General features: G+C 33.8%; 2 protein-coding genes across 2 annotated transcripts; one reads left to right on the top strand and one right to left on the bottom strand.

Moving 5' to 3' along the window:
• Positions 1-4,460: 4,460 nt before the first annotated feature.
• Positions 4,461-5,225, top strand: LOC140008758 (uncharacterized). The gene is made up of 2 exons (XM_072053623.1): positions 4,461-4,853; positions 4,953-5,225. The coding sequence occupies exons 1-2, from the start codon at positions 4,461-4,463 to the stop codon at positions 5,223-5,225; spliced, it is 666 nt and encodes a 221-aa protein (XP_071909724.1).
• Positions 5,226-12,202: 6,977 nt separating this feature from the next.
• Positions 12,203-25,190, bottom strand: LOC113694158 (protein DETOXIFICATION 21-like). The gene is made up of 9 exons (XM_072053421.1): positions 25,038-25,190; positions 20,459-20,735; positions 15,925-16,466; positions 15,252-15,338; positions 15,099-15,155; positions 14,625-14,863; positions 14,275-14,393; positions 12,513-12,599; positions 12,203-12,431 (listed from the first exon to the last, which is right to left on the bottom strand). Exons 2-9 carry the CDS (start codon positions 20,720-20,722, stop codon positions 12,357-12,359), a joined length of 1,470 nt encoding a protein of 489 aa, XP_071909522.1. The 5' UTR covers positions 20,723-20,735; positions 25,038-25,190; the 3' UTR covers positions 12,203-12,356.
• Positions 25,191-26,675: the final 1,485 nt, after the last annotated feature.

Genomic DNA, 26,675 nt, shown 5'->3' with positions numbered 1-26,675 from the left:
TGTTGAGCTAACATCTTCTTGTTTTCTCTTTTTCTGCATACACGAACTTTAGAAATAAGAGTCCTAGCATGGTACTCGTTTAGGATAAGACCACCTTCTATATCAAGCATGTGAGAACCCGTAAAACCCTAATTATTTTCCTAGGGTTTATTTCCCCTTAATTGCATGTTTTCTGTATTTTCTGGCTTAAAAATATTTTCTGAGAGGATTTTATGAGCAATTATAGTTTTAAGATGATTTTTCTAGCATTGGTGAGTTTTTAGAAAATTAAGAATAAATATTGGACGTGGGACCCACTAGTGCGAAAAGTTCGGAAAAATTCGGCCAATAAGGTTAAGTTTCGGATACTGTTAAAAGTTTATCGGGTATTAAGAGATAAGTAGGGTGTGTGAAGTGATTGATGTGAGAGAGAAGAGAATGATAAGGATGCATTTAATAGAGTGATACATGTCACTTTCTTATTGGTTGAACTTTTAAGAATTACTATTCATTGTCTTGACTTATTTGACCAAGGGATTAAATATCCAAAATTCACCAAAAAATCACCATTTTTCTCTCCTTGTTGGCCGGCCACCTTGAGCAAGAAAGGAAGGAGATTTCTTCAATTTTCAAGCTTCTACTTGGTGCAAATCAACCAAAAACATTTGCTTCCATCCATTTCACTCCATAAAATCCTATCTTCTAGTGTTAGTGAGTGTAGAGGTGAACTTTGTTTGAAGGATTAAGGTGCCCAACATCCTCCTCTCTCTTGGTTCTTGGTAAGTGAAGCTTGAAACACCTTACTACCTCTAATGATACTTATTTTGTGCTTAATGGGGGGCATGAGAGAAGGAATATATGATTTGTTTCTTGATTTGGTTTGTTTTGGTGAAGTTTTCCATTTTATGATGATTTTTCTGGTTTAATAGGATTATGATGGTGTGGTTGTTGGTGATGATTGGCAATGGACTAAAATGACTCTAGTGGGTGTGAAAGGTGGATAAATGCAACCAATTTTGGATTTGGTGTGAAAATTGAAAAGTTAGGGTTCTTAAATCCCAATTCTGTCCGGTTTTAGATCACTGGGTTAGAGGCCGAATTAGACTTTGCTCAAAACATGAAAGTTGTAGGTATTGGTGTGATTGAGATGCCTGTAAAATTTAAGGTCATTTGGATTAATGTAGAATGAGTTATGATGAAATTACTGTAGCTGTTCTGCTTTGGACAGAATGCGAAAACTGCGATAGTAATTGGCCATTTTGACTGGAATTGGTTTGGATTTTGGAGTTGGTGTCTTCTGATGAAATGTAGCTGAGTGTCTTAGCTAACATATGCCTTTGGAATTTCGGCATTTGGACTGGTATGGACTGAGATATACCGATTACAGTTTTTTTTGTGTTTTGCGAACCTGTTTGAGGAATTCTGGGTTAGTATTTGGCATATTTGACCTAGTTGTGTTACGAACTGGATTGAGTGGTCTTCTACATTATTGTAGCCCTGTTTCATAGCTTCGAAACGGTGGGTCTTACACCCCCATCCGATAACCGTAGAGAATTTGACGCCATTACCGCATAATGAGTGTAAAACAGTTTTCTATTTGGGGGCCAAGACTAAGGCCATTTTCTAATTTCTGGTTTGCTATTATGCTCATTTATGTATATGAAACCCTATTGGGGTTGTGTTTAGCGTTGCTATATGACTCGTTATCGAGTCTCATTGTATGTGTTATATGTTCTAGGGCTTGAAGGTAGTGCACGACGGCTTGGTGATCGTGGTACATGAAATACCACTTACTTGCTTGGTGAGTATACCACTCACTAAATTGTTACTATGTGGCTTTGTTAAATGATATGTGATGCCTTGATGGCTTACCTGAATATTGAAATTGATTAAGGTGAGGGTGTACTTGACCGCCCTCACCTCTTTTGATATTGTCACTGAATGGCTACCGTTTTATTGCATTACTGAACTTGCTATATTGGTTGGTAAACCCCATTTCATGGATACTGAATTGATGTCGTTTGGACGATGTCCAACGGCCTTACTGCATTACTGAGCTCAACCCCGTTTGGTAGTCAATTGGATCGAGCCGACGAGGGCTTGGTCGTGAAGATTGAATTGCCACGGGGACTGTACTGAGGGACCTTGTAGTAATGAGACTCTTGGTTCCGGTATACTCGAGTATTACCAAAAGCTACTGAATTGGAGTGCGGGCCCGGTTGGGGTATGATAGGTGGAAGGAATGGAAGTAAAGTGTGGTCTACGGTTTGGTACTTTTAACATTGACGGAGGGTCAATGGGGTTGGATCAAGATTACAAGCGTGGAATTGGGCTCTTGAGAGCCGACCGTATCCTTTTACCGTTTTGCTTCGTTGCTTATTTGTGCACTTTAAATCAAAGTTCATTCTTATATGACTTTGATTGCTTACTGGGTGGTATACCACTGGGCTTTAGCTCATTCCGTGTCATTTGTTTTCCTTACAGGAAAATGAACACTTTTGGAAAGATTTTGATAGTTGGATGACAAGTTGAGCTCTTGTACATGTAATTTTGTTTAGCTCCTTGAGGGTGATAACCCTAAGTGTATAGCTTTCTTTAATGAAGGGCTTGTGTTGGCCTAAATGTATTGGTAGGAACTAATGGGATCGCTTGTACGCCATTTGGCTTGTAAATGTTGTTTTTAATGTATATATATGCTTGGCTGTGATTTGGATGAATTTCGGATCAAGACGACTTCAAACGAAAACGGGAAAAATTTTGGCGTGGATGAACAGTACCAAATCCGGCCAGGAATCCGGCCAGAAACTGGCCGGATTGAAGGCCGGATTGGCCTTGGAAAAAAAAGAATCCGGCCAGTTGCTCTCTGGCCGGTATCCGGCCAGACAATCCGGCCGGAATCTTGGCCGGATTGCTGGCCGGATTGCATGGGGTTTTGGAAAAAATTTGGATTGCTCTCGGCCTTGTATCCGGCCGAGAATCCGGCCGGATTCTGACGTGGCCTGCACTATTCATTTTGGCTTCGATTTTCGTTTTTTTTAATTTTGTGATTTTGGTTTGTTTGCGCGCAAAGGTATGTTCCGGAACGTTATAGATTGACGTAAACTGTACCGTTAGTCCTGGCGAGAGCTGGGCAGGCAGTCCGCTAACCCCTTTGGTTCGCCTTAGGGGAAGGTGGGGCTGTCACAAAGCATGTTTAAATTTTAGTTAATTACATGCATATATGTACTGCACATCATTTTAGACTTATCTCGGCATTTAAATGAGGCACTTTTAGGTCATATTTCAATTATTTCATCGTATATATGCTTTAATAAATTGTCATCATGCATTAACCATAGAGGGAATGCCGCATAGGGAATCCCACGGTAGGAATAAGCCACCTTTTGTCTTGGATAGGTAATCCAATGAGACTTGCATGTTTACAATTTTGTATTACCTAAGGGGTAAAATCCCGAGGTAAGGTACTAAAAGTGAAATTCCTCCACAGATGGCTCCGTGCAGAATGCTGAACCAGATACCTCGGGAACTAACAAACTGGAAAAATAATATGACATATGAGGTGAAAAGACTGTTCAAGTATGTGGGACATTTACCGAGTCTTCTAAGCATAACCCCAAATGTTGCAATCATTCAAGCTCTACTCGGGTACTGGGATCCAGAAGGTTCTATTTTTCAATTCGGTGAATGCGAACTAACGCCAGCTTTAGAAGAAATAGAAGGATTATTGCAGATACCTGGGAAAGGTTATCCTATGATATATCCAACTAGTGGAACAAGGGAACAGTTTTATAGGTTTTTGGGATTAAGACAAGCTAGCATGAACCAACATCCGGATGCGAGATCATGTCCGTTAGAGTTTCTGTATGAACGATTTGGAGAAAGAGGGTCCTATGAACAGTACCGAACCGATTTTTTTATAAGTAAAGAGCAATGGGTAGAGAAATGAGTGCAAGCGTTTGGATTAGCTTTGATCAATCTGTTGTTTCTCCTGCAAAAGCATGGAAAGATCGTATTTTTCACTATCAACATGGTTCAGAGCCTATTTTTGGGAATTAATGGAATGAACCCCCTACCTTGGTACCTGTAATCATTGCCGACATCTTCACGGCCGCTACTGAATGTCAAAAGAAGAGTGGTTTCTTTTATGGGTCAAATTTGATACTTCAAATGTGGGTAATGGAGCATCTAGCGAAGAGAACGCTCAATCCTTTGGGATCTTGTCTCCCCACAGAGAATTGGATCGAATCACACCGAGAAAGGGTCAAAAAGTATTATCGAATTGCATTTTCGAGTCAGTTTATTCAAGAGTTCGATAGCTTGACACCTGAGAAAATACAATGGATTTTGGATTGGACAAAAGTTAGGGATCCGGTTTTCACGACTACCCAACACAGTTTTATCCCTCTAGCAGGCACCAATGGATTGGTCGCGTATGTTCCGCAACGAGTCATGAGGTAATTTGGTATCTGCAAAGAATTCCGATGATACAAGGGATTGAAAATATCAGACTCAACACAGTTACTGAAAGTATTTTAGTGTCGCTTGAAGGAAAACATTATCCTGCTACCGCCAAATTACAGTTTTCTTGTACCAACAACATGGCTGAGTATGAAGTTTATATTTTTGGATTGAAAATGACATTGAACATGGAGATCAAAGACCTGATAGCATTCAGTGATTCTGATTTACTTGTGCACCAGACGCTTAAGCAGTGGGTAACTCGGGATTCAAAAATTATGTTGTATCATTATAACTTGCTTAGTTTGGCCAGCAAATTCAGGAATTTGGAACTCAGACATATTCCCCGCACTCATAATGCCTTTGCTGATGCTTTAGCTATTCTGTCTTCGATGATCCAACATCCCGATGAACTGGTGATTGAACCTATATAGATTCAACTTCAGAATAGGCCAACGCATTGTCTGATTACGGAAAGGGTCACTGATGATCGCTCATGGTACAATGATATTAAGGAATTCATGAAAACTGGATCCTACCCTCCTGATACTGATTCTGTTGCAAAAAGTTTCTTACGCAGAATATCATCAAGATTCTTCTTGAATGGAGAAGTGCTATACAAGAAAACATCTGATTTGGGCCTTCTAAAATGCATCAATGAAGAGGAAGGCGGTTATATGATGAAAGAAGTACATAGTGGGGTTTGTGGGTCACACATGAATGGGCATCTACTGGCTAAGAAGATCATAAGAACAGGATATTTTTGGCTTACCATGGAGCATGACTGAGTAGATTTTGTTAGAAAGTGTGTTAAGTGTCAAATGCATGGTGATGTTATACGTGCTCCTCCTATAGAATTGCATAGTATGACTGCTCCATGGCCATGTTCGATCTGGGGAATGAATGTGATCGGAACTATTGATCCTCCTGCTTGAAATGGTCATCGATTCATTTTAGTGGCGATTGAATATTTCACCAAGTGGGTTGAGACCGCGTCCTATAAGCATGTGACTAAGAAAGTGGTGTCGGATTTCTTGAGAAATAATATCATCTGTCGTTTTGAGGTACCAGAGACGTTGATAATTGATAATGCCAAAAACCTCAACAATGATATGGTGGATATTATATGAACAGTTCAAGATCAGACATCGAAATTCTGCCATTTATAGGCTTCAGATGAATGGAGCCGTCGAAGCCGCAAATAAGAATTTGAAGAAAATCATTCGTAAGATGACTGAAGCACACCGGGATTGGCATGAGAAGCTGCCTTACGCATTGATGGCCTACAGAACTACTATCAGAACTTCTACTGGTGCAACTCCTTACTCTCTTATGTATAGAATGAAAACAATACTACCTGCAGAAGTTGAAATTCCTTCCTTACGCATTCTGATGGAAGCTCAGATAGAAGAAACTGAATGGGTCGAAAAATGTCAGGAGCAGTTGTTTTTGATTGATGAAAAGAGGTTGAATGCCATCTGCCATGGACAATGTTATCAGCAATGAATGGCTTGGGCTTATAACAAAAAGTCAAGCCCCGTTTGTTTGACGTTGGAGATAATTCCAATGCAAGATGAGGCTAAAGGGAAGTTTGCTCCCACTTGGCAAGCACCATTCATTGTTAAGAAAGTGCTATCCGGAGGAGCGCTTATTCTTATGGAATGGACGGTCAAGTTTTTTCCCAACCAATCAATGCAGACATGTGCAAAAAGTTTTTCATTTGATTATTAAAAAAAAATTTTAAAATACTGCAAGAGATGGATTTCGGCATACTTCCTCTCATTTTTCCATTTCGATATTCTATCCCTAATTTTTCTTCTTTCCTTTTGATTTTTCATAACCATTTTCCTTTTCGCTTGGCAGTCCCTTAAGATCACTAACCCCATACTGGGGCAATTTGTTTCTAAAAAAAACAAAAATAAAAAGAAAATAGAAAAAAAAAAGAAAATATAGATTCTGTCAGAATTAAACTGGGGCAAATTTTATCTCTTTCTCACCCTAGATCGAGGTAAGTTTTGAAAGAATGCTATCTCAAATTATTGCAAACCCATCATATGATCCGCTGTCAAGCCTTTCAAGCCTTAACCTTTCCTTTGTCGAATTTCACCTTTTGCAGTATTTTGAAAAAAAAATTTTTTAATCAACTAGCAAATGATGTAAATACAAACTTTTCTGAAACATGTCAGAGAAGATTGTCTCACTGATGCTACTCATTATCAGAGTATGACTGCAGTGATACAGTTGGGGTTAAAATTGTCTTGTCTATGTCTCTAGGTGAAAACCTGAAAGGACACCTTCTAAAAAAAAAAGAGTCAAAAAAAAAGAGAAGAAAAAGAGAAAAAGAAAAGAAAAGAAAAAAAGGGAAAAACAAAACAAGAAGAAAAAGAAAAAATAAGAAAAGGGGTGGGGATAACCTTAGTGAAAATCCGAAAGGGCGCTGAGGTAGGGTTTTGGAGTATAAGAGAATCAGCAACAGAGAAGAAGATGTTGAGGTTTGAAAGCTGGTGACTATGTTGATTTGGGTCTCTTTCATACTGTTGTTCTTTTGCCGACAATGAATTCCAAAATGGATGACTACGAAAGGGTCAGATGGAGCATTTTTCCTCATCAAAGGCCATCCTCTAAATACGAATCCAAATTTTGATCCTTGGGCCTATATTCAAAAATTCAACAATTTTGTTTTACTATTCTATTTGCTATTTCATTTATTTATTGTGTATCATTGTCTATTTCATATTAGCATTATTGCATGATGAATACTACTTTTTTTTAATTGTTTATATTTTTTCATTTTTTGGGTCTTACTCAAAAAACAATCCCTTATAATTTATCCCAAAGAAGTCATGAAATCGAAGGTCATGTAATAATAAAGTATGGTCGATTGACATTTAGCAGTTGCAAAGATTCTGAAGGGGGTTATCGACTGAACCTAAGGGAGCGATTTGTTGATACTGAAACTCATGTTTACATGGTTCTCAAGGCGAAGGGATCACATGGTGGTGGCAGTATTTTCATCACAACTGTTTCGTTTTCTTCCTTTTTTGCAGGAAAATTATGTGACACAATACTAGTTTAATTAAGCATGATTCACACTGAGGCAAACGGTAGAAGGATTGAGCTCCAAGTGTTGCTATACATTTTCGAAAAAATCATTATTCGCTTTCTTTTAAAGTTTGAAAAATCAAAAGAGTTGCAAGTCCACCAAGTAAGTTTTCTTGGTTTATTACTTTTTAAGCAACATGCATTCTGATCCTTCAGTTCGATTGCATAGAATTTGTGTTTTCATTTCGACTGTTTTTGTTTTCGTTGGGCATGGGTCTTATCCCTCCAACCTCAGCAGGCTCGGGTTTTATCCCACTAACCGTTTTTATTTTTGTTGGGCATGGGTCTTATCCCTTCAACCTCGGCAGGCTCGGGTTTTATCCCACTGACCGTTTTTATTTTCGTTAGGCATGGGTTTTATCCCTCCAACCTCGGCAGGCTAGGGTTTTATCCCACTGACCGTTTTTATTTTCGTTGGGCTGGGTCTTATCCTTCCAACCTCGGCAGGCTCGGGTTTTATCCCACTGACCGTTTTTATTTTCGTTGGGCATGAATTTTATCCCTTCAACCTCGGCAGGCTCTAGTTTTATCCCACTGACCATTTTTATTTTCGTTGGGCATGTGTTTTATCTTTCCAACCTCGGCAGGCTTGGATTTTATCCCACTGACTGTTTTTCTTCATTATTTGATTAATAATTGTGCCGTATCATTCATTTTGTATTTCATGTTTAGAAGTTCTGAGAGTTCAAACTTTTTCAATTTTTGTAAATATCACAGATTGTCAATGTACTTATTTCATTGGGTTTCACGTGTATTCGAACTACGTTTGACCTGATTCCCAGGGCGGGATACGTAGGCAACTCTACATGAGTCCGATCACGTTTTCTGCAATATGACTACATCCTTTTGCTCAATAATTATAGCCAAGTGTTGGCTTGTTGTTTTAACTTAGGTGTAGTTAAAAGAAACAGAATAGCCATTTTTGGTGTCTACGTCTTTGTCTTGAATTTCTTTGAAACCCTAGACAAAGAGAGGTAAGCTGTAGACACCAAATTTTTGTCAAATTTTATGTTTTCTTGAATATTTCTATTTGATAAGTCATTTATTTTTCTGCATTTTTAAGTATATTTTGTAGATTTATCTTTTAAAAAAAAAAAGAAGAGGAAAAGTCAAAAAAAATAATAAATTAAAAAAATTAAAAAAAATCAAATCAAAATCAAATTATTACTGAACTTACACATTTTCATCATTTTCTGTACCAAAACCCCTATCAACCCATTCTACACTCAACTCCCATGGGCTTTTCTTTTCATTTGGCAGAAGCCATCATTTTGAAGGAAACCAAACCCATTTGACTCCCTCTTAGCCATGAGTTTTTGGCTTTGCCAACACTCAACATTTTGCAGAGGAGAAAACACACACAAAAAGCTACTTTGGCTACAAATTTCCTCCCTCAGCTCTCTCTGGAAAAATCAGACAGGCCACAAAAAAAAAAAAGCTCTCCACTCTTCCTCCCCCAAAAATACATCCCTCGGCTCTCTCTAGTTTCAGGAGACCAGAAGGCAAGCCAGCAAAAAGAAAAGGAGCTCTCCACTTTGGCTTTCCTGAAGCTCTCAACGGATAGAAAAGACCAGACGAAAGAAACCTTGGGAGTCAGGGAGATACGCTCAAGGCGTGGAAATTGTATCAAACATTTTGATCAAGGGATTACCACCTACATTGAGGTATTTTTTTTTTAGTTTTTTTTCATCATATTACATCCATGTTTCAATGTCTGATTTCTCCTGCTTTTGCTGTTTATTTATTGTGGTTGTTGCATATTAATTTCGTTTGTTTGCTGGTTTTTATTTTTGTTGTTATATTGTTGGAATTTGGGAAATGGCATGAACTAGATTGAGGAAAAGGAAATGTGTTTTTTGTGAATGCATGTTAATTGTTTGAAAAAATGCCAAAATAAAAAAAATAAATTTTAGAAACTGTTTTGCCTTAATGTAGTCTTTTGTTGTTGTTTTCTTGTTAGCTAAGTTTATAGTTGTAATGTAAAGATTATAAGGAGTATTGTAATATATTTTTATGAATTTTTGGTGAAGGTTTAAAGGTCTAAAAATAATAAAAAAATGCAGCTGTTTTTCGGCCATTTGGCCACTTTTCTTTCTTTTTTTGTAAAAACTAACTTCAAAACGGAATCTATGCGAAAAATCGAGTTGGGGTGTGTATTTTGATAAATTTTGGTGACCAGAGAGGTCGCCGGCGACTGCCGCCGGAGGTGGCGGCGACGGCGGCGCCACCTGCGGCCACCATGGCCGCCAACTGAAGTAAGCCTCAGATGGTCAGAGAAGGAGGAGGAACGAACGGGGAAGAAAGAAAAGAAAGAAGAAGAAGAAGAGAAGAAAAAGAAAAGAAAGAAAAATGGTTTGGGCTAATTTTTTGTAGTGGGCTTGTTTTTTTTTAGTTGGGTTTTGACTTGGGTTCTGGTTTATCTTTTGGGTTTTCCGTTGGGCTAAGAGGTTGGAGCCCATGTATTTTGGCTGGGTTTGAGTGATAAAAGACGGGCTGGCCTGTGTGTTTTGACTTAGGCGTTCAGCTGGGCTTAGGTAGGTTCGGCCCAAGTAAAATAAAAAGGGAGGCCCGATGCCCTTTTCTTGCCCAAATCAGAAACGAACTTGCACTTTAGCCCCTAATTTTTGGAGTAGTTTCACCGTGGCCCAAAACATTTTAAATTTCTTTCACTTGAGTCCTTAAATTAATTGCACTTTGGCCTCTAAGTTTTATCTTTCATTTAATTTTGACCCCTAAACTTTGAAAAATATAATTTTTGTCCCCAAAAGTTTTCAATTTTTGCAATTTAGTCTCTGGTGAGTTTTGTCTCTCTTCATTATAATTGTTACTTTTCTTTAATAGCTAATTATGTTTCTTTTGAGTATATTTAACTTGTAATTTTAGATGTTCTTAAATTTCCTTACATTTGATATGTTAAGGTTAATTTAGTATTTTCTATCATTATTATTATTTTTAATTAAATTGGTGCCATGAATCTTTTGTTCATTTTGAGTATAAATAGGGCAATTTGACTCCCATTTAGTCATCGCTTCAAAAGGGAGGTACCCCTATTATTATTTCAATGTTAACTACGTGCTCTTATGTGCTCCTACGTGCTCCTATGTGTTTATATATTTTTATATGTTTTGTTTATTTGATTTGAATGTTCATTTAAATTTTCTTATGTTTGTTTAGTTAATTTTATAGTTATTTGAGAGGCATTTAAATACCTCAACAATGTAATAGATAGGATAATTAAATTTGTTTTATTATATTTTTTCCTTTTAGAGTTGTAGTTAGGCTCCCCGATGTAATAGGTAGGTTGTGTGTTATGTGCCTTACCCGCTTTCCTTAGGATTTTTTTTTGCATCTAGATATTATATTTACGTGTTATGTGTTACGTGCTCTTATGTGCTTATTTGTTTTAATTTATGCTTTATTTGTTTTACTATGTACTATTAATGCATGACGTCACCACACTAATTCAACGCTAGTTGTGGCTTCTCCATCCGCTTATTTGCTAGTCCAACGCTAGATTTTTAGAAATGGGCTAGTCCAACACTAGACCCTTTAGGTTGTCTTGCGCTAGATTTATCTTTGTGTGCTATTTACTACATTTTCACGCATATTTTCATTTTTAGGATTTTTTTTCATTTGCATGATATTCCATATTATATTATCCCCTATCCTCTATATGTGTTAATCATGTCATTTAGAATTGAATTTCATTTAGGACATTGTATAATAAGTTAGCTTATTTGCTTGTGCATATTAGGAGAATTATTTTTCAAACATGGGAAATGAGTGATTATAACTTTTTAGTTTAAATACCCCGTTAATCCCTATATAAGAAAATTATGTCACGAGTTTTTGCCTACCTTTTATATTGCATTCATTTTTCTTTGATCACTTATATCTATGTATATAATTTAATTTAATTTCTTTTCTTTTATTTTTATCATTTGCATACTCGTGGCACCTTCAAGGAATTATTTTGCCCTTTGCAATTAATGCAATTGGTTCAATTAAATCCTTGAATGAACATTTTGTCCTTTTCGATATTTTTATAAATTTAGATTTGCATTCATATAGGAAACATCCAAATATGATAAAATTAAGGGTTAGATTAGGAAAATTTTGACTAAACCTCGCAACTAGTTTAGACTAGGTTGAAAGGGTGCCTTAGGTTTGAGTTAATCGAACCTTTGCCTTCCCTTTCTTCAACCGTGACTCCCGAATTCATTTTCTCTTGTTTTCAAAGATCTGGAGTTGTCAAAAAGGGTTTTATTTTATTTTACTTTATTTTTGGGTGACTTGATACACCAAAACTCAATACCAAGTGACGACTCCTATTTTTCTTAAAAACCCTTTTAGACTAAATTTTGGACCCAAATTGTCGCATTTTTTTTAAATCCCATTCTAGGTCCTTTTTCACTTGTTTTAAAATAAAATCACATCTTTTTATAAATTCCTTTTATTTTCCATCGTGAAAAATGGAGCACGACAGTCCAGCATTTTGATAACCTTTTGTCCATCTCCTTCTAGAACAAAATCTTATTGAAATCCAAATCATGTAATAAATGAATAGCATATTTGTCTCCATCAATTGAACACTCTACTTTGGCTCTTGTCGATTTATTTTTATGTCTAAGATGCTTAATCAGTGTTATCTAGGCATCAGAAGGATCAAAATAGTCTAGTAAACATATTTATAATAATTCGTCCTTTTTCAATCATTTGCATTCTACAGAATAATGTAGAGTTAATTATTGTTGTGCTGCAATTAAGCATTTAATTTAGTTTTAATGACAAAATAAAAGACGAAAACATCAAATATATCAGAGAGATTCGGATCTATTGTCATTTTCAGATGGTATAAACCACCTATTGATTCGTTGTTGTGCAATCAATACCTGCAAACCAAAGTAAGAATTTTATTAAACTAACTATCAAAAGTGGAGAATTAAAAAGGAACAAATTGGACAATGAAATACCTGTCGATCCCAATCTGTCCTCAATGTGATTACAATAAGTACAATGGTTTGGACTAGCGTACCAATTAGCATTCCAATCCAAACACCCTACAAAATGAACTTCAATTTGTCACATTCGTTTACACAGGTGAGGAAGAAACAGCGAAGCAAAAAGGTGGAGAACACGAAAGTGTTTAGCAAAAACAATTGCTTTTACTTATCTGGTTCTTTTTTATTTAGAAATTTTATTTGGTGTATAAGTCGAGTAGATTCTAATTCAGAGAGAAAAAAATTAGAGACCCCTAATATTTTGAGACCTTGATCCAATGACAAGATTTAGCGATTGATGCAACAGCACGAATGGTACTCACCTTCTTAGTTTCATTCAATGTAATTTAATGTACCTATTAAAAATGGGGATTGCCTGTCTAAGATTATTTTGAATAAAGGGATAACTTTAGAAACCTCCTATAAGGTTTCTAACAATTTCACTAGCCTCCCTTGAAGTTTACAAAATTTCACAAACCAAAAAGAGATGAAGGTTTTGATAACAAAATTAGTCCAATAAGAAAAAGTAACATTAAAAAAATATTTTAAGAAAAGAGATGAAATTTTATTTCATAAATACCCTTATGCATGTATATAAGTTGTATTAGTAACAGAATAAAAATAATTAAAAATTAAAAACAACTAATATACATATTTCACCACTCAAAAAGTTTATATTCAATAAATTAGACAACATAAATAAGCAACAAAACTATATTAATCATCAAAAGATTCAGCAAAACAGACTATTTATATCTTTTGATATGATGTTTACTATGATTCTTGTGATTTTGAACAGAAAATTTTTTTCAAAATTTACCTTTCTTTTCTCTCCTTTCTCCTTTATTAATATCTAACGATTAAGTAATCAGAGCACTAATTAATTATTAATAACTAATTAATGAAAATAACTGTTAAAAATTTCTTTAATGATGAACGATGACTTGTAATTATAAAATAACATCAATTGATACTATTTTGTTATAGATAGAATTTGACAATGACCAAAAAATCAGTTGTACACAATGTGGAAAGAAGAATTTTGGTAAAAGAAAAAAATATAGGGCAAAACAAGATTGTTCATGAGGATATTTTCTTTGAAACTCTTAAAATTGTGACAGTTGTAAAATAATTTCGTGGAAGTAAAGGAGAAAAGAGGGAAAAGAAAGGCAAAATTTAAAAATTTTTCTATTCAAAATCACAAAAATCATAACAAACATCATGTAAAAAGAGATGCCTAATCTGCTTTGTTAAATTTCGTGATCATTAGTATAATTTTATTACTTATTTGTATGTCTAATATATTAAATATGAACTTTTGGAACGGTAAAATGTTTGTATCAATTGTTTCTAATTTTTAATTATTTTTATTTTTTTACTAATACAACTTATATATATGCCTAAGGGGCATTTATGAAATAAAAGTTCATATCTCTTCTTAAAGTACTTTTTTAATGTTGCTTTTTCTAATTGAACTAATTTTGTTAGCAAAACCTTAACCTCATGAAAGATTTGTGTAATTTTGCAAACTTCAGGGAAAACTAGTGAAATTGTCAAAAACCTCAAAGGAGGTTTCTAAAATTATCCCTTGAATGTATCCCACCACTTGTAAGCTTGTCCTTTATACTCCACTCATTGTTATAAAAGAATACAAGAAACAAACCAAAAATCAACAAACTGATCCTTCCATTTATCTAGTGCTGTAACTAAGAATGGGTACCAAAATAGAACTTACTTGTACTTGCAATTTAATAACGTAACCAAGCACCACTCCAATGGGTATGCCTAGCAAATAATAGCAACCCACGTTGACACATGCCACAGTTCCCTGCCATCCAGCCCCCACAGCAACCCCTTGAAAAAGGAAGAATTATTTCATATAGTATCATTTATATTAAAAAAAAAATAGAAAACTTGCTTTTTCTTTTTTGGTAATTTCTTTTGAGATGTTAAAACTTAAAATTCACAAGGTCACAACATCTTTAGAGCAATCTGGCGGAACCAGAACCATCTTGATTTTTTCATTTTACTCTTTCTATAACTGATAACAACCATCAATATGACAGATAAAAAAAACAAGCTTACCAGAAAGAACCGGTTGAACACTGTTCAGAAGTATGGAAAATGCTAACAATGGCGATAACTGACCAACTGCTACAGCCACATCAGGACTTGTGGTGAATATGTAAGATACACGTTCTCGAAAGAAGAGAAAGAATATGAATAGCACAAATCCAATGGCCAAAGATGTCAGAACCGAAAACCATATGGAGAACTTTGCTGCTTTAGCGCTCCCCCTTCCAAGTTCATTCGCAACTCGTACACTAGATATGTGAGGAGGGTAAATGATTAGTAGTCTTTAGGATGTACTGTTACGGAGAACAGAATGGAACATTATGTGATTCATCATCAAGAGAAACAAAATAAGTCAAAAAAGTGCTGTAAGTTACAGGCACTGTGAAAGCCCGCTTAGGCTTTAGCAAATCATATCACTTTTATGACTTATTTAATGTTGAAAGAAAAGAGCTCAATGCATATGCAAACTTGTAGCGGAATTACCTTGCTGCAGCCATGAAGCCAAGAGAAATCATCATCTCCCAGCCACTAATATTTAGGCTGCAAAAGGAAAACATTTTTTGCTGGTTTGATAAACTAGAACTTGACGCAAGTACGGAAAGGAGAGAATTTTAAGAAAGAGGAAGAAATCAATACCAAATAGAAAGAGCATCAATTGCAACCTCTGCATTCTTCATGTTTCCAGTGAGAAGAATCAATATGGTGTTGTACCACAGCTCGAGACTGCATAGAAGGTCCAAAAATTATACAAGTAAAACGTCTAAGAAGGAAATACCTATATGTCAATTACGAAAGAAGGTATTTTTCATGTTTGCATAAGAATAGTTTGCACACTGGATTAAAACTTTCACCCTGCTATAAGAAAGATTACTGTGTTTCCAATATTTTCACATCAAAACAGATGGAAGATGAAAATGAGGAATAACCGTTTCCCCAACTAGATCCACTCATATAAAATCTGCTCAATTGGTACTTTAATGATGCAGATTTTGCAACACAACTTTGCTTCACATGGTGAGGCAATAACAAAAGTTTATTGCCATCCAAAATGGCAAGCAACAAGCTTGGCTTACACTGCTTGATTACCGATGTGACACATCATGAACAGATTTATTATTCTTCCACACAAAAATTTTGCTTCTTTAAACAAGGTTGAAATTTCCCAAAGAGATTCCTCAAGCAATGATTTAATAAAGAGCTCTTTTTTTTTTTTTTAAAGCATTGGCACCACTTTCTTTCGTTGTCACAGTAGGTGCAAATCTTCCAAGATGCTAGAGTTTTTAAGAGTGTAACCAAAGAATTATCTTACCATACCATTGCACCAGATGATAATGAAAGCTTAATAATTGGCAAGAGATCTTTGAAAGCCAAGGATGAAAGACCTTTCCATGTTTCCCGGCAGCCTCCGCAAAGAACAAACAGAAGTTGGCCAACATTGGGAAGCCAAAAAGCCAAGATTGTAGAAATCATGGCACCAGGAATTCCATATTTGTATTTCACTGTTAAAAGCCATGAGAGAAGCACGTGGATTGATAGAGAAAAGGCTGCAACATATGCAATAATCATGTTCTTGCTTTGTGCTTGGAGGAACATTTGGCAGGTAAATGATACACCGAATGCATAGAGCACAGGAATTAACCAGTCAGCAATAGTTCCTGCCACTTCTGAAATAGCTTCTTCCTGTCCTAAAGCTCTTAAAATTGGGGCAGTGAAAATGAAAATTGGTAGAAGCACAGTTGATGTCACAGATAAGACAATCCACGACCTTTGCAGATAGACTCCAAGCATATGATATTGCTTTCCCCCATAGGCTTGCCCACAAAGAGTTTCCAATCCACTAGCCATGCCCAGCTGTATATTCAAATTTGGCATACAGAAGAAAAGAAACCTTAAATACCACTTCAGTTTACATGTTCCAAAGTATTGCACTAGCCTGATCTATGGAAACTCCACTGCTCAATTTAAATTTTACAATATCACCAAAACCACCACCTTAGAAATGCGTAAAAAGGTGCATACTAAAAATAAACAATGGTTTTGATATGCAAAAATTCGAAATTTTTTTAGGAAGGGGATTGTGTTGACATATTAAATTAAGCTTAAAAAATAGAAGTTTTTGTATTCTTCTTTAGTAGTGTTTTAGTCAAATCAAGTTTTTAATAGTTTTGTCAGAGGCAAGTTATAGTAGTTTTATTATTATTATTATTATTATTATTTCACTTAGAGGTATCCCAACCTCTCGGCCAGACTAATCCTCCAAGTCTGTGTAGAGTTTTACCCTAATGATACACAGTGAGGTAGCACACACAGGACCTGCTGGTAACTACTAGGCTATGGAACCAGTTGACCTATCCGCTAGGGGCAGTGGTTTTATTATTTAGAAATTGGTATTTTATTAGGAAATTCTATTGGTTGCAAGACTTGTTTGTCAAGTCATCTAATGTATAAATAGGGAGTTTTATTATTGTTAGTTGAGAATAGTAAAATTTGAGAGCCAAGTTATAATGGTATAATATTGATATTTATTCCTCTCTTGTATGTGCGTAAATTGTCTCCCCATATATATTGATTCTATGAAATTTATCTCGAAATTTATCTCCTATAGCTTTTTGGTGGAATTTTTTTGGGTTCTACATCTAGGATCAGAGCCTATGAATATTGAAGAAATTGATTATGGAGTGCCTATGAATATTGAAGAATTGGCCTGATTACGAAATTAATCCTACACGTTTTGCTATAAGAGAGTTGGCGCACAAGGTTATATTAGAAGAAGTCAGTTGATTGAGTTAGACCATAAATTTGGTCAGGGATTAACCAATTGTGAAAATTGGACCATAAGATTGATTCAAAAATTGTTAAATTGATTGTTATTATGAAGACAGAGATCAGAGAAAAGTCTTGTCAGTTGAATTGTAATTACAAAAATTACAAAGTGATGAGTTGTCAATAAATTGACATCAAATTGTGTGAAGAAAAACAGTCTATTCAGGTGCATGGATTATTGCAACGAAAAAAAGTAAATGAAAAACTAGTATAGAGTGACATTGACTGAATTTGCAAGGAAGATTAATGTTGGTGATTGTATCAAATCTAATCCTAGAGAGAACTTGATTTAAAGGACCAATGTTGGCATTTTAAATCAAGTCTAAAAATAGAAGTTTCTGTATTGTTATTTAACAGTGTTTTAATCAAATCAAGTTTTTTACTTGTTTGTTAGAGTTAAGTTATAATAGTTTTATTATTTAAAAATCAATATTTTATTAGAAAATTTTTTGTAGTTGTAAGATTTGTTTGCCAAGTCATCTAATTTTAAGGAGTCTTATTCTTATCAATTGAGAAGAGTGAAATTTGAGAGTCTTGTTATTATATATGATTGATATTCATTCCCCTTTCTCCCACATATTTGTGTATGTATATAAATTGCCTCTCCATATACATAAATTTATCTCCTATATCTTTTTGGTAGAATTTTTGGATGCTGCAGGTTGCACAAGAATGTCATACAGTGAGCTGACCGACAACCTGTTGGGTATTTCACTACTGCATTCATCAGGGTATGTTTTTCGATTTGATAACACAATGAAGTTGCATGAACAATGATAAAAGAAGATCCACCATCTATGCTAAGATAGGTCAAAGAAAAAGAGCCTAGTATAATATTCAGTTTCTATGATCAAGGTCTGAAGTCGCGGCACCAACCACAGCGTGAACACTATCGTTCTACATCAATCACCACATATGAGAATAATATCAGGTCATTTGCCTTTTCTTTTAGGAATAATTCAGAAACATCCCTTAAAATTTTTGACAATTGCAATCACCTCCCTTGAGATCTGAAAAATTACAGAAACCTCCCCTGAAAAGTAAGTTTTAATAACAAATGGTGATGTAAGCACAAAATATCTCCTATATTGCCCCTATTTGATTTACAAAATAAATTGAATGATAAAAGAAATAAAATATCAGCATTACTTGCTAAGTAAAAAATTTTAAGGAGGTTCTTTATAGTAAAATTTAGGCCATGTTTTAAGGCATTATTTTTTAATGTTTGGATTTCTTTTTTTTTTCTTTTACTAAGTAAGTTGTGAAGAAATTGCTTTTAACAAATGCATCCCTACTAGTTGGCTATTTATAAAACTAAGCAAGAAGTCCATTTAAATGATCCAAGAATTGAATATAATGTATTAAGTGAGATGAAGTTAGCGGCGCTTTTGAATAAAGAATTATTTGCAAAATGTGATTTTCTTTTCTTCTTACACCCACTTTTCACTTAGGATTTGTAAAGTTGTTAAGGCTATTATAGTCTTTTCATAGCACCAAGGGAGGTAAGTGTAATTTTTCATACTTCAAAGGAGGTAGCTGCAATTGTCAGAAACCTTAGGGGAGGTTTATGAAATTATCCCTTTCTTTTATGCCAAGTGCGTAAGGGAATGCAAAATATCATGAAAAATATAGAAAACTAGAATCAATTTGAGATGTCTAATACTACGCCAAATACACTGATTTGACGTGTTAAATATTGTCTACCTCATATTTTGTTCCTACTGCCCATTTGTAGTATAGCATTCATTCATAGGGACTTAATAATCAGATTTGGCTAAAGCTCATTTATATATATATATATGAAAGTAGCTATTTTAATCAGAGTTGTTTCTCACTCCTACATCGCATACCTAATTGAAGAGAATTAATGGGTTATGGGTCACTTGGGTTTTTCCTATATTGAATCCTATTTGGATTCTATCATATGTTTAAAAATTATCTCTAATTTTAAAATAACTTTAAAAAATAATTAATTTTATCTTAATGATATTTCTTTAAAAATCAACTAATTTTATTTTAATGATTCTATTTTCTATCAAATTATTACATAAAGAACTATAGTAAAACCTTTTTCAAATCACAATTATTCAAAATGTTACATATTCCATAAATTACTTCCTTTCATCACCATATCATTAATTAGTATTTAAATTGTTCATCATCTCTTCCCCTGATTTTGAATTAACTTAGTTCAAAACAAAGAATATACTATTACATCGACAGATTTACCAATATTGCTTGAAACTAAATATTTATTGATGAAAAAAACACATTGCTGGATTTTTTCTACTTAATTAAATGTGAATATATAGTTCAAAGTTTATGGTCATTATAAAAATATAAATTATCTAAAAGAATATTTATAAAAAAAAAATATCTACGAAGTTTTTGATATGAGATACATTATTTGAGGTATACTATCATATTATTGTGAAAGTATGTAATCAAATTTTTAAAAATTAATAAATAATTGAACATTTAGAATCCATTAATTTCTTAAAGTTAATATGAACAAACATGTAGTATTGTTATTAATTTTTGTATTTAAATTATTCATATTTGTATAAATTCATTATAAATAAAAAAAAGGAGAAAAATTCTAGTAAACATTGACAAGCATAATAGCTATGCTTTTCCTAAAATAGAGTAAGATTTTACAGAATCTCTTCTCTGCATAAGCTGCTCTTCCACTTAATAGGCCAGAAACTATCTGGTAATACCAAACTATCAAGCTCCTAAATAGATCAATGAAGTGGAAACCTTCTCGACTCTTTATGGATCCAAAGAAAGCTTAAACTGATAGTATAAGTATTAATTGTTGGTCATCTATGTAAATGTGTGAAAAATATTAATGTTGGTATACAGGCAGAATAGTGGCTTGCTCTCCACAGGGTCAAGTTTGCTAATTTGTACTGCCATTTGCCAAAGTTTTGTAACAAGATGGAGAATAACTCGAAATCAGAAACTAAGGAAAAATGCTTGTAAATATGACAACATAGAAAGATGTTAAAAATAGTTACCAGGATGCCATTGGCAAACCTCAAAAGGACAGTCTGGACCAAAGAGTAAGCAGCCAGCTGTGTAGCTCCAATATGACCAACAAATGCCTGGGTGATGACACTAGTCCCAAATGTTGAAAATCTGGTAAATATTGCTGGAGCTGCAACAACCCACATTTTTTTCGATTCACTCCATATCCGGTCCTTGAGTTTCTCTTCCTCGTTAAGATGTTCTTCACCATGCTTAACTTCTGTCAACAATTTCTTGCTGACATCTTCAGACATTTTAGTTATGTCTCTGCCACATGCATTAAAACAAAGAAAATTAGCTACTCGAAATTAAGAAAAGCAATTGACTTTCTGCTGATAGTGCTACTGGGATTATTGTATCTCAAATTAGTCAACATTCCTGGCCTGTGGACTGCTATCAGGAGGCTTGACGGGCAGCAATGACAGTTGTTGAAGTGAAGGCCCCATGTAAGAATGTCTAACAGTGCGTAGTAAACATGTCCTACCTAAGTAAGTCGTTCTTGAACACAAGTAATTAGATTTTTTAACTGGAACGCAGAGAAGACAATGACTCCAACTTACTCCATAATGATTAGGTGCAAGGCCTGCCGATTTAACACCCTCCCAAAGAAGAAACACCACATCAAGATGATTTTGTTACCTGTACCTAACAATTATATAACTCAAGCAGACCCTATTCTCGGTAGCAATTGAACAAGGATTAAGCTTTCTTACTTTGCCAGTGCCCATTTTATTAATGCCAACAAGTGTACATGCAAGTCACATATGAAAAAAGAAAATTTAGAATTTGAATAAAGGTTATATATCATGCATTTAGACCCATGTCAAATATCTTTATACTAACAATGTAAAAAAGTTGAATCCATTTGTTCAGATTTTAAGTCAATACCTACATTGCAGCAGTTAATAGGTTACAAAGATTTCTTTCCAATTGAATAAAATGGAAATGTTTCATTGGCATAAACCAATTAAGAACGAACTGTCCACCTAAAACAGAAATTATCTGTACAGAATCTAAGCTATAAGCATTCCTAGTAATAAATTCTTAAGTTCTCGTTATCAAGTTGATGTTACCTTTTCTGCTATCTCATCTTCTAGAAGAAAAAAAAAGGAATATACAACAAAATGGATAATGGCTAGTTAAGTAGGATTTATAGCAGCTAAATGTGATTTAATGCCTATGATTCTTTGAGTATGATTATCATAGTTTTAGAAAATATCATACATAAGAAATCATGTCAGTTATGCAACCACCCCACCCCCCCAAAAAAAAAGCCAAAACAGGTGGTATTCCCTTAAAAAAAAAATAATGTATATAGTGCCTTTGTTGCCACAAGTACTTTCTGTTAAAAACTTGTCTAACAACAGTTAGTCTTAATGTTTCTTAAGATTTTTTTAATGAGTTCCAGTGGATGCTTACTAGTATATTTACACTTAATATAAATTCAGACACTCACATTTATTGGGCCACATTAAATTTATGTAATTTCTCGAATTATACTTGCTCTTTTAAAAAGTATCACTTGAGACACCTCTTAGAGAATGCTTATTGGAGCCTGTTCCTTTATTGAGAAAAAAGGTGGCCTCTGTTTACATTATTTTTTTTAAAAGAAACCCTAATAGGAGTTTTACCTTTTTTCTTTAAAAGGCAGCCTCCGTTTAATGGACAACAATCATTTACTACATTGTTAAACTTGTAAACAAAAATAATAACAATAAAATACAAGTGCATATGAATGATGACAGGAAGCTTTTATCTCGATGCAAACCAACTATTTAGCAAGTCTAGTAATTAATCTTGCCGCCTCTTCTGACTACACTGTTGCAAACCGCACGAGTAAACTTATCAAGTGCTTTGCACGAGTGTATAAACTAGTTTATGTATTCATTTAGAATAAAACTTAATTTAGTTTTAAATAACTGATACAAAATTTATTTTCAAGCCTATTTTTAAGAACATCTTCAAATATTATTTTTTTCAAAGATGCAGAGAGCCAATCCATAAACTATTTTTAACAGCATATAAAGACAATCTCAACTACAACAAAAGTTTGGGAATTGACATTATTAAGTTAATTAGTTGACATGTTTGGGCTAGCTAATAATATAAAAAATGTAACTTTACTTAAAAAAGATAAATTCTTTTCCATAATTAAAGAACGAAATTAATGCAGTATTTTTATCTTATATACAAGAAAGAGATGATAAAAATTTAAAAATTTTTCTTTTTTCTTAGCAATTTTATCAAGAAATGATAAGAAACAGGAAAGACATAAGCTATGTTAAATTTGCAAAGTTGGCATCAAAAAGTTTCTGTTGACACATTTTACCAAAAAATCACTTGAACCACATTTTTCGAGATTCATACATAAAAGAGGGGTGACAATAAATGAAAAACATAAATGGATCGCCACATTATTTTTATTCAAGCAAATTGAAGTAGATATGTAAATAATAAATTTTGAGTGTGTTGACATGTGATTATTGAAAACAATATTTGTACTTGCATCGCAAACACGTTTTTGAATCATTTTTTTAATCTTTCTCACTATCTTTTTATCTCACATGTATCACATTATAAAAAATACTATAATAATTATTTTACATAATATTTCAAATAACACTCTCTCCAAATACATCCATTTTACATTTAAAAAAAATTTAGGAACATAATATTTTGCTTTCCAAAAATTTATATGCAACAGCACTAATAAAGAATATTGTTATCAAACTTTACCATTTTCATTTTTATTAATTACAATTAAACATGTTCATTGTCTACGTTAAAATGTGAACACGTCTAATATAAAACAAAATTTAGTGCCAATAACTTTTCTCAAATGTTGATGTTTTTAAAATTGTGCACTACCAATACATTAAGTGCAATACCGATAAAGTTATTCCATCATCGTTTTAGACGTTATGGTTCGAAAGGGGTCAAAACTAATTGAGTTTGTTTGGATAAGAGTTTATTTGGATGATTTATTTGAGATATTTACTGTAGCACTTTTTGTGATGTGATGTATGTGAAATAAAAAGGTGATTGGGAAGATAAAAAGGTGATTGGGATTTGTGAAAACAAATTTTGCAAACCAAATTTGGCTTGTCCAAACAAACTCATTGTCTAGCCGAAAAAGGGTCAGTCTCAAACTTTCAAATTGTAGTACAATTTTAAACATAAAACGACAAACGCTGCAACAACAAAAGTTGACACGTTTCTCGGAAGTGCCTTTAATAGGGGTTATGTGAAACAAAAATTGACACGCTTCTCGGGCCTTTCTTGGCCTCGGAACATGCAAATACAACGACAAGAGTGCCTCAGCTTTCAACATCCATTGACTGACAATTAAGAAAATCTACTGCCCTCCGCCCCCAGCCACCGGACTAATGACGGTTGGTTCGGTGGCAATTAGGAGGAACCCTAGGCTTTATTTGGAAAGTCATCTTTCATCAAAAAAAAATTTATTATTTAAATAAAAATTTATTTAAATAATTTATTTGAGATAATTATTATAATATTTTTTATAATATAATGTATATAAAATAAAAAAATAATTAAAATTTATAAAATAAATTATTTTATTTCAAATCATCTCAATTCAAACACTTGATTTCATCAACATATTTTTCAATTATTTTTATATCATATATATATTAAATCGCTATGATAGAACAAAAGAAAAAACTTTTTGACGAAATATATTATGCATAAAAGGCACATATTTTCAAATATGACTAATATATTAGACAGAGAAAATATACGTAATTTTGTAATCATATTTTTCAATTATTTTTTAACCTCATTTATATTAAATAGCTATAACATAATTTCTATAAAAATTTGAGAAAATTATAATCCAAACAGGACCTAAGTCCTTCTTTTGGTGTTCGCTCGGAGATTAAATTTCCTTGCCAGTATCAAACATCCAGAATTTTTTTTCTCAAATCTAATAGGCGCCGTAACGCACTCGTCTTGTTTCGAGGTAAATGAGTTTCCTCCCGTGTAATATATACGGAGTAGTTGTAGAAAGTTGAGAATGGAAAAAAAAAAATACTATCTTCCCTCAAAAAATCAAAAAAGAAAAGACTAATCTTGTAAGATAATAGTAATATGAAAAAAGAGCTTTCAAGTAATCTAATCAAAAAGCACCAGCCTTTAGCGTTCCACGTTTATGCCTCACAGTTAGGGATATGACCGGTGCGGAGAGGGTCGAGAGAGTTTTTTTTTTTTTTTTTTTTAACCATGTTGATAAGAGTACACTTAGTAATTTAGTATAACATATGCAAAATTTACGATAATTTACACCAACTTAGATTCAATACAGGCAGCGATATGAGATGGTATTCATGAAGGGAGATTGAAATTTCCAGAAAAATGGATTAAAAGTTCCAGAAGTACGTTTTGCACAGCTTTATTGAAAAGTGAATTATTTGCCAAACTTGCCAACGATCAACAAACATCAACACGTACTAAAGCCATCGGTCCATCATCAATCTGTCTTTATAAACAAAGGAAACTAACCAAAAAAAAAAGAGCAAGAAGATAAAGTAGAGTCCTTTTCAAACTGACCAGAGAGAAAAGAGTGAAGAGGCAGTTCAGACCAAAACTCAGGAAACTCGGGAGATGCAGCGGTGCAACTGTTGAAAAGCAGGCTCCAGGAGTGATTGGAGAAAAAGAAAGAGGAAAAGGGATCTGCACTAGTTGAACGGCAGGGGAAGTCTTGAGCAATTGAGCTGTGGTATAGGAAGCTTTCAAGGGAGTTAATAGCATTTAGGGATAATTTCAGAAACCTCCCTTGAGGTTTCATGAAATATCACCTAGCTCCCCTAAACTTTTTAAATTCTCACTTAGCACCCTTAAAGTGATAGTAGGGCCATATACTAATATCAAATGTGATGAATTGTCAATAATACTCTCATATTTAAATTTATTTATGTATAATTAAATTGCAAATATTAATGAAATATATGATTTAATCAATGAAATATTCAATGCATTTGAAGAAGAATAGTTGCAGGTTCTTTTTATTTTGTCCTTTTTTTGGTGTTTCACAACTTTATTTATTTGTTTATTTATTCCTATTCATGTAGAGCGCAAGAGAAATAAAGTAATTGAAACTTCAAATAGTTTTTCAAATTCTGACTTTTTCTATAATAAAATTTTCATATTTCACACCCATAAAAAAAGTCTGTCTATTTTGAGTAAATATTTTGTATGATATTGAAGTTAAATTTCATCTATTACTAAGTTTTTTTTGCTCAAATGTATGATTTTACATGCTAATTACCTTCAACACTATGAAGGGTTCTATTTATAAAAATAATTTAAAAAATAGTATTTTGTTTTTACTATCTCTTCCCACTGTAGAAGTTACTATTGGTTATAACATAAAATTTTACCAATTTTCATCTCCTCACTTTTAAGATTGTTCCAATTTAGTACTTTTTTTCCTTGATTTGTAAAATGTTCATTTTTTATAGGCCAAGGGTATTAAAGGCACTAAAATAATCTCTCTCCTCAAACATGAACTTTTTAATATACTTTTGGTTAGAAGGGCTTCCAATGTTACCAAAATATCAATTCAAGGTGAGATTTTGAAAACGTCAAAAGAGCTAGATGATATTTCATAAAACCTCAGGGGAGGTTTATGAAATTATCCCTAGCATGTATGGCTTCGTTGCTCGGGCAGTGTGATGCTGGATTTCGTGTCTCACATGTATAATATATTGGGATAATTTCACAAACCTTCCCCAAAGTATATGATAATTACAGAGAGTTCCTCTCAATTTTTAGAAATTACACCTAGTTCCCTTGATTTTACTATTTAGGTAACAAAATAGGTCCATCAGGCTAGATTTTTCCTCAAATATCCTAAATTACCCTTTAACAAAAGAAAACTAGTTTCCTCAACACTTTCTTCCAAATTTGCAACAGCACCACCACCAAGCAAATACTTCAAATTTCAACGTCAAATCTAATTATTTTCAAATATGCGACAAACCTACTAAGCAAATAGTTTGAACTGTTCAAGAATTTTAGCAGCTCCAAAAATCCCAAAATCTGTCTTGTAATATCATCCCAACTTAAATGTTTTTGAAAATTCAATTCTCCCTTGACAACCAACAACTAAACTCACACTCTAATACCTAGCATTGTCGTAAAACCTAGCATTGTCACAAAACAAATAATAATCTAACTGACCACCAC

Source organism: Coffea arabica, chromosome 6c, assembly GCF_036785885.1.
Source record: "Coffea arabica cultivar ET-39 chromosome 6c, Coffea Arabica ET-39 HiFi, whole genome shotgun sequence".
Classification (NCBI taxonomy): Eukaryota; Viridiplantae; Streptophyta; class Magnoliopsida; order Gentianales; family Rubiaceae; genus Coffea; species Coffea arabica.
Note: the sequence above shows the minus strand (reverse complement) of the source record. Positions and strands in the feature narration are given on the sequence as shown.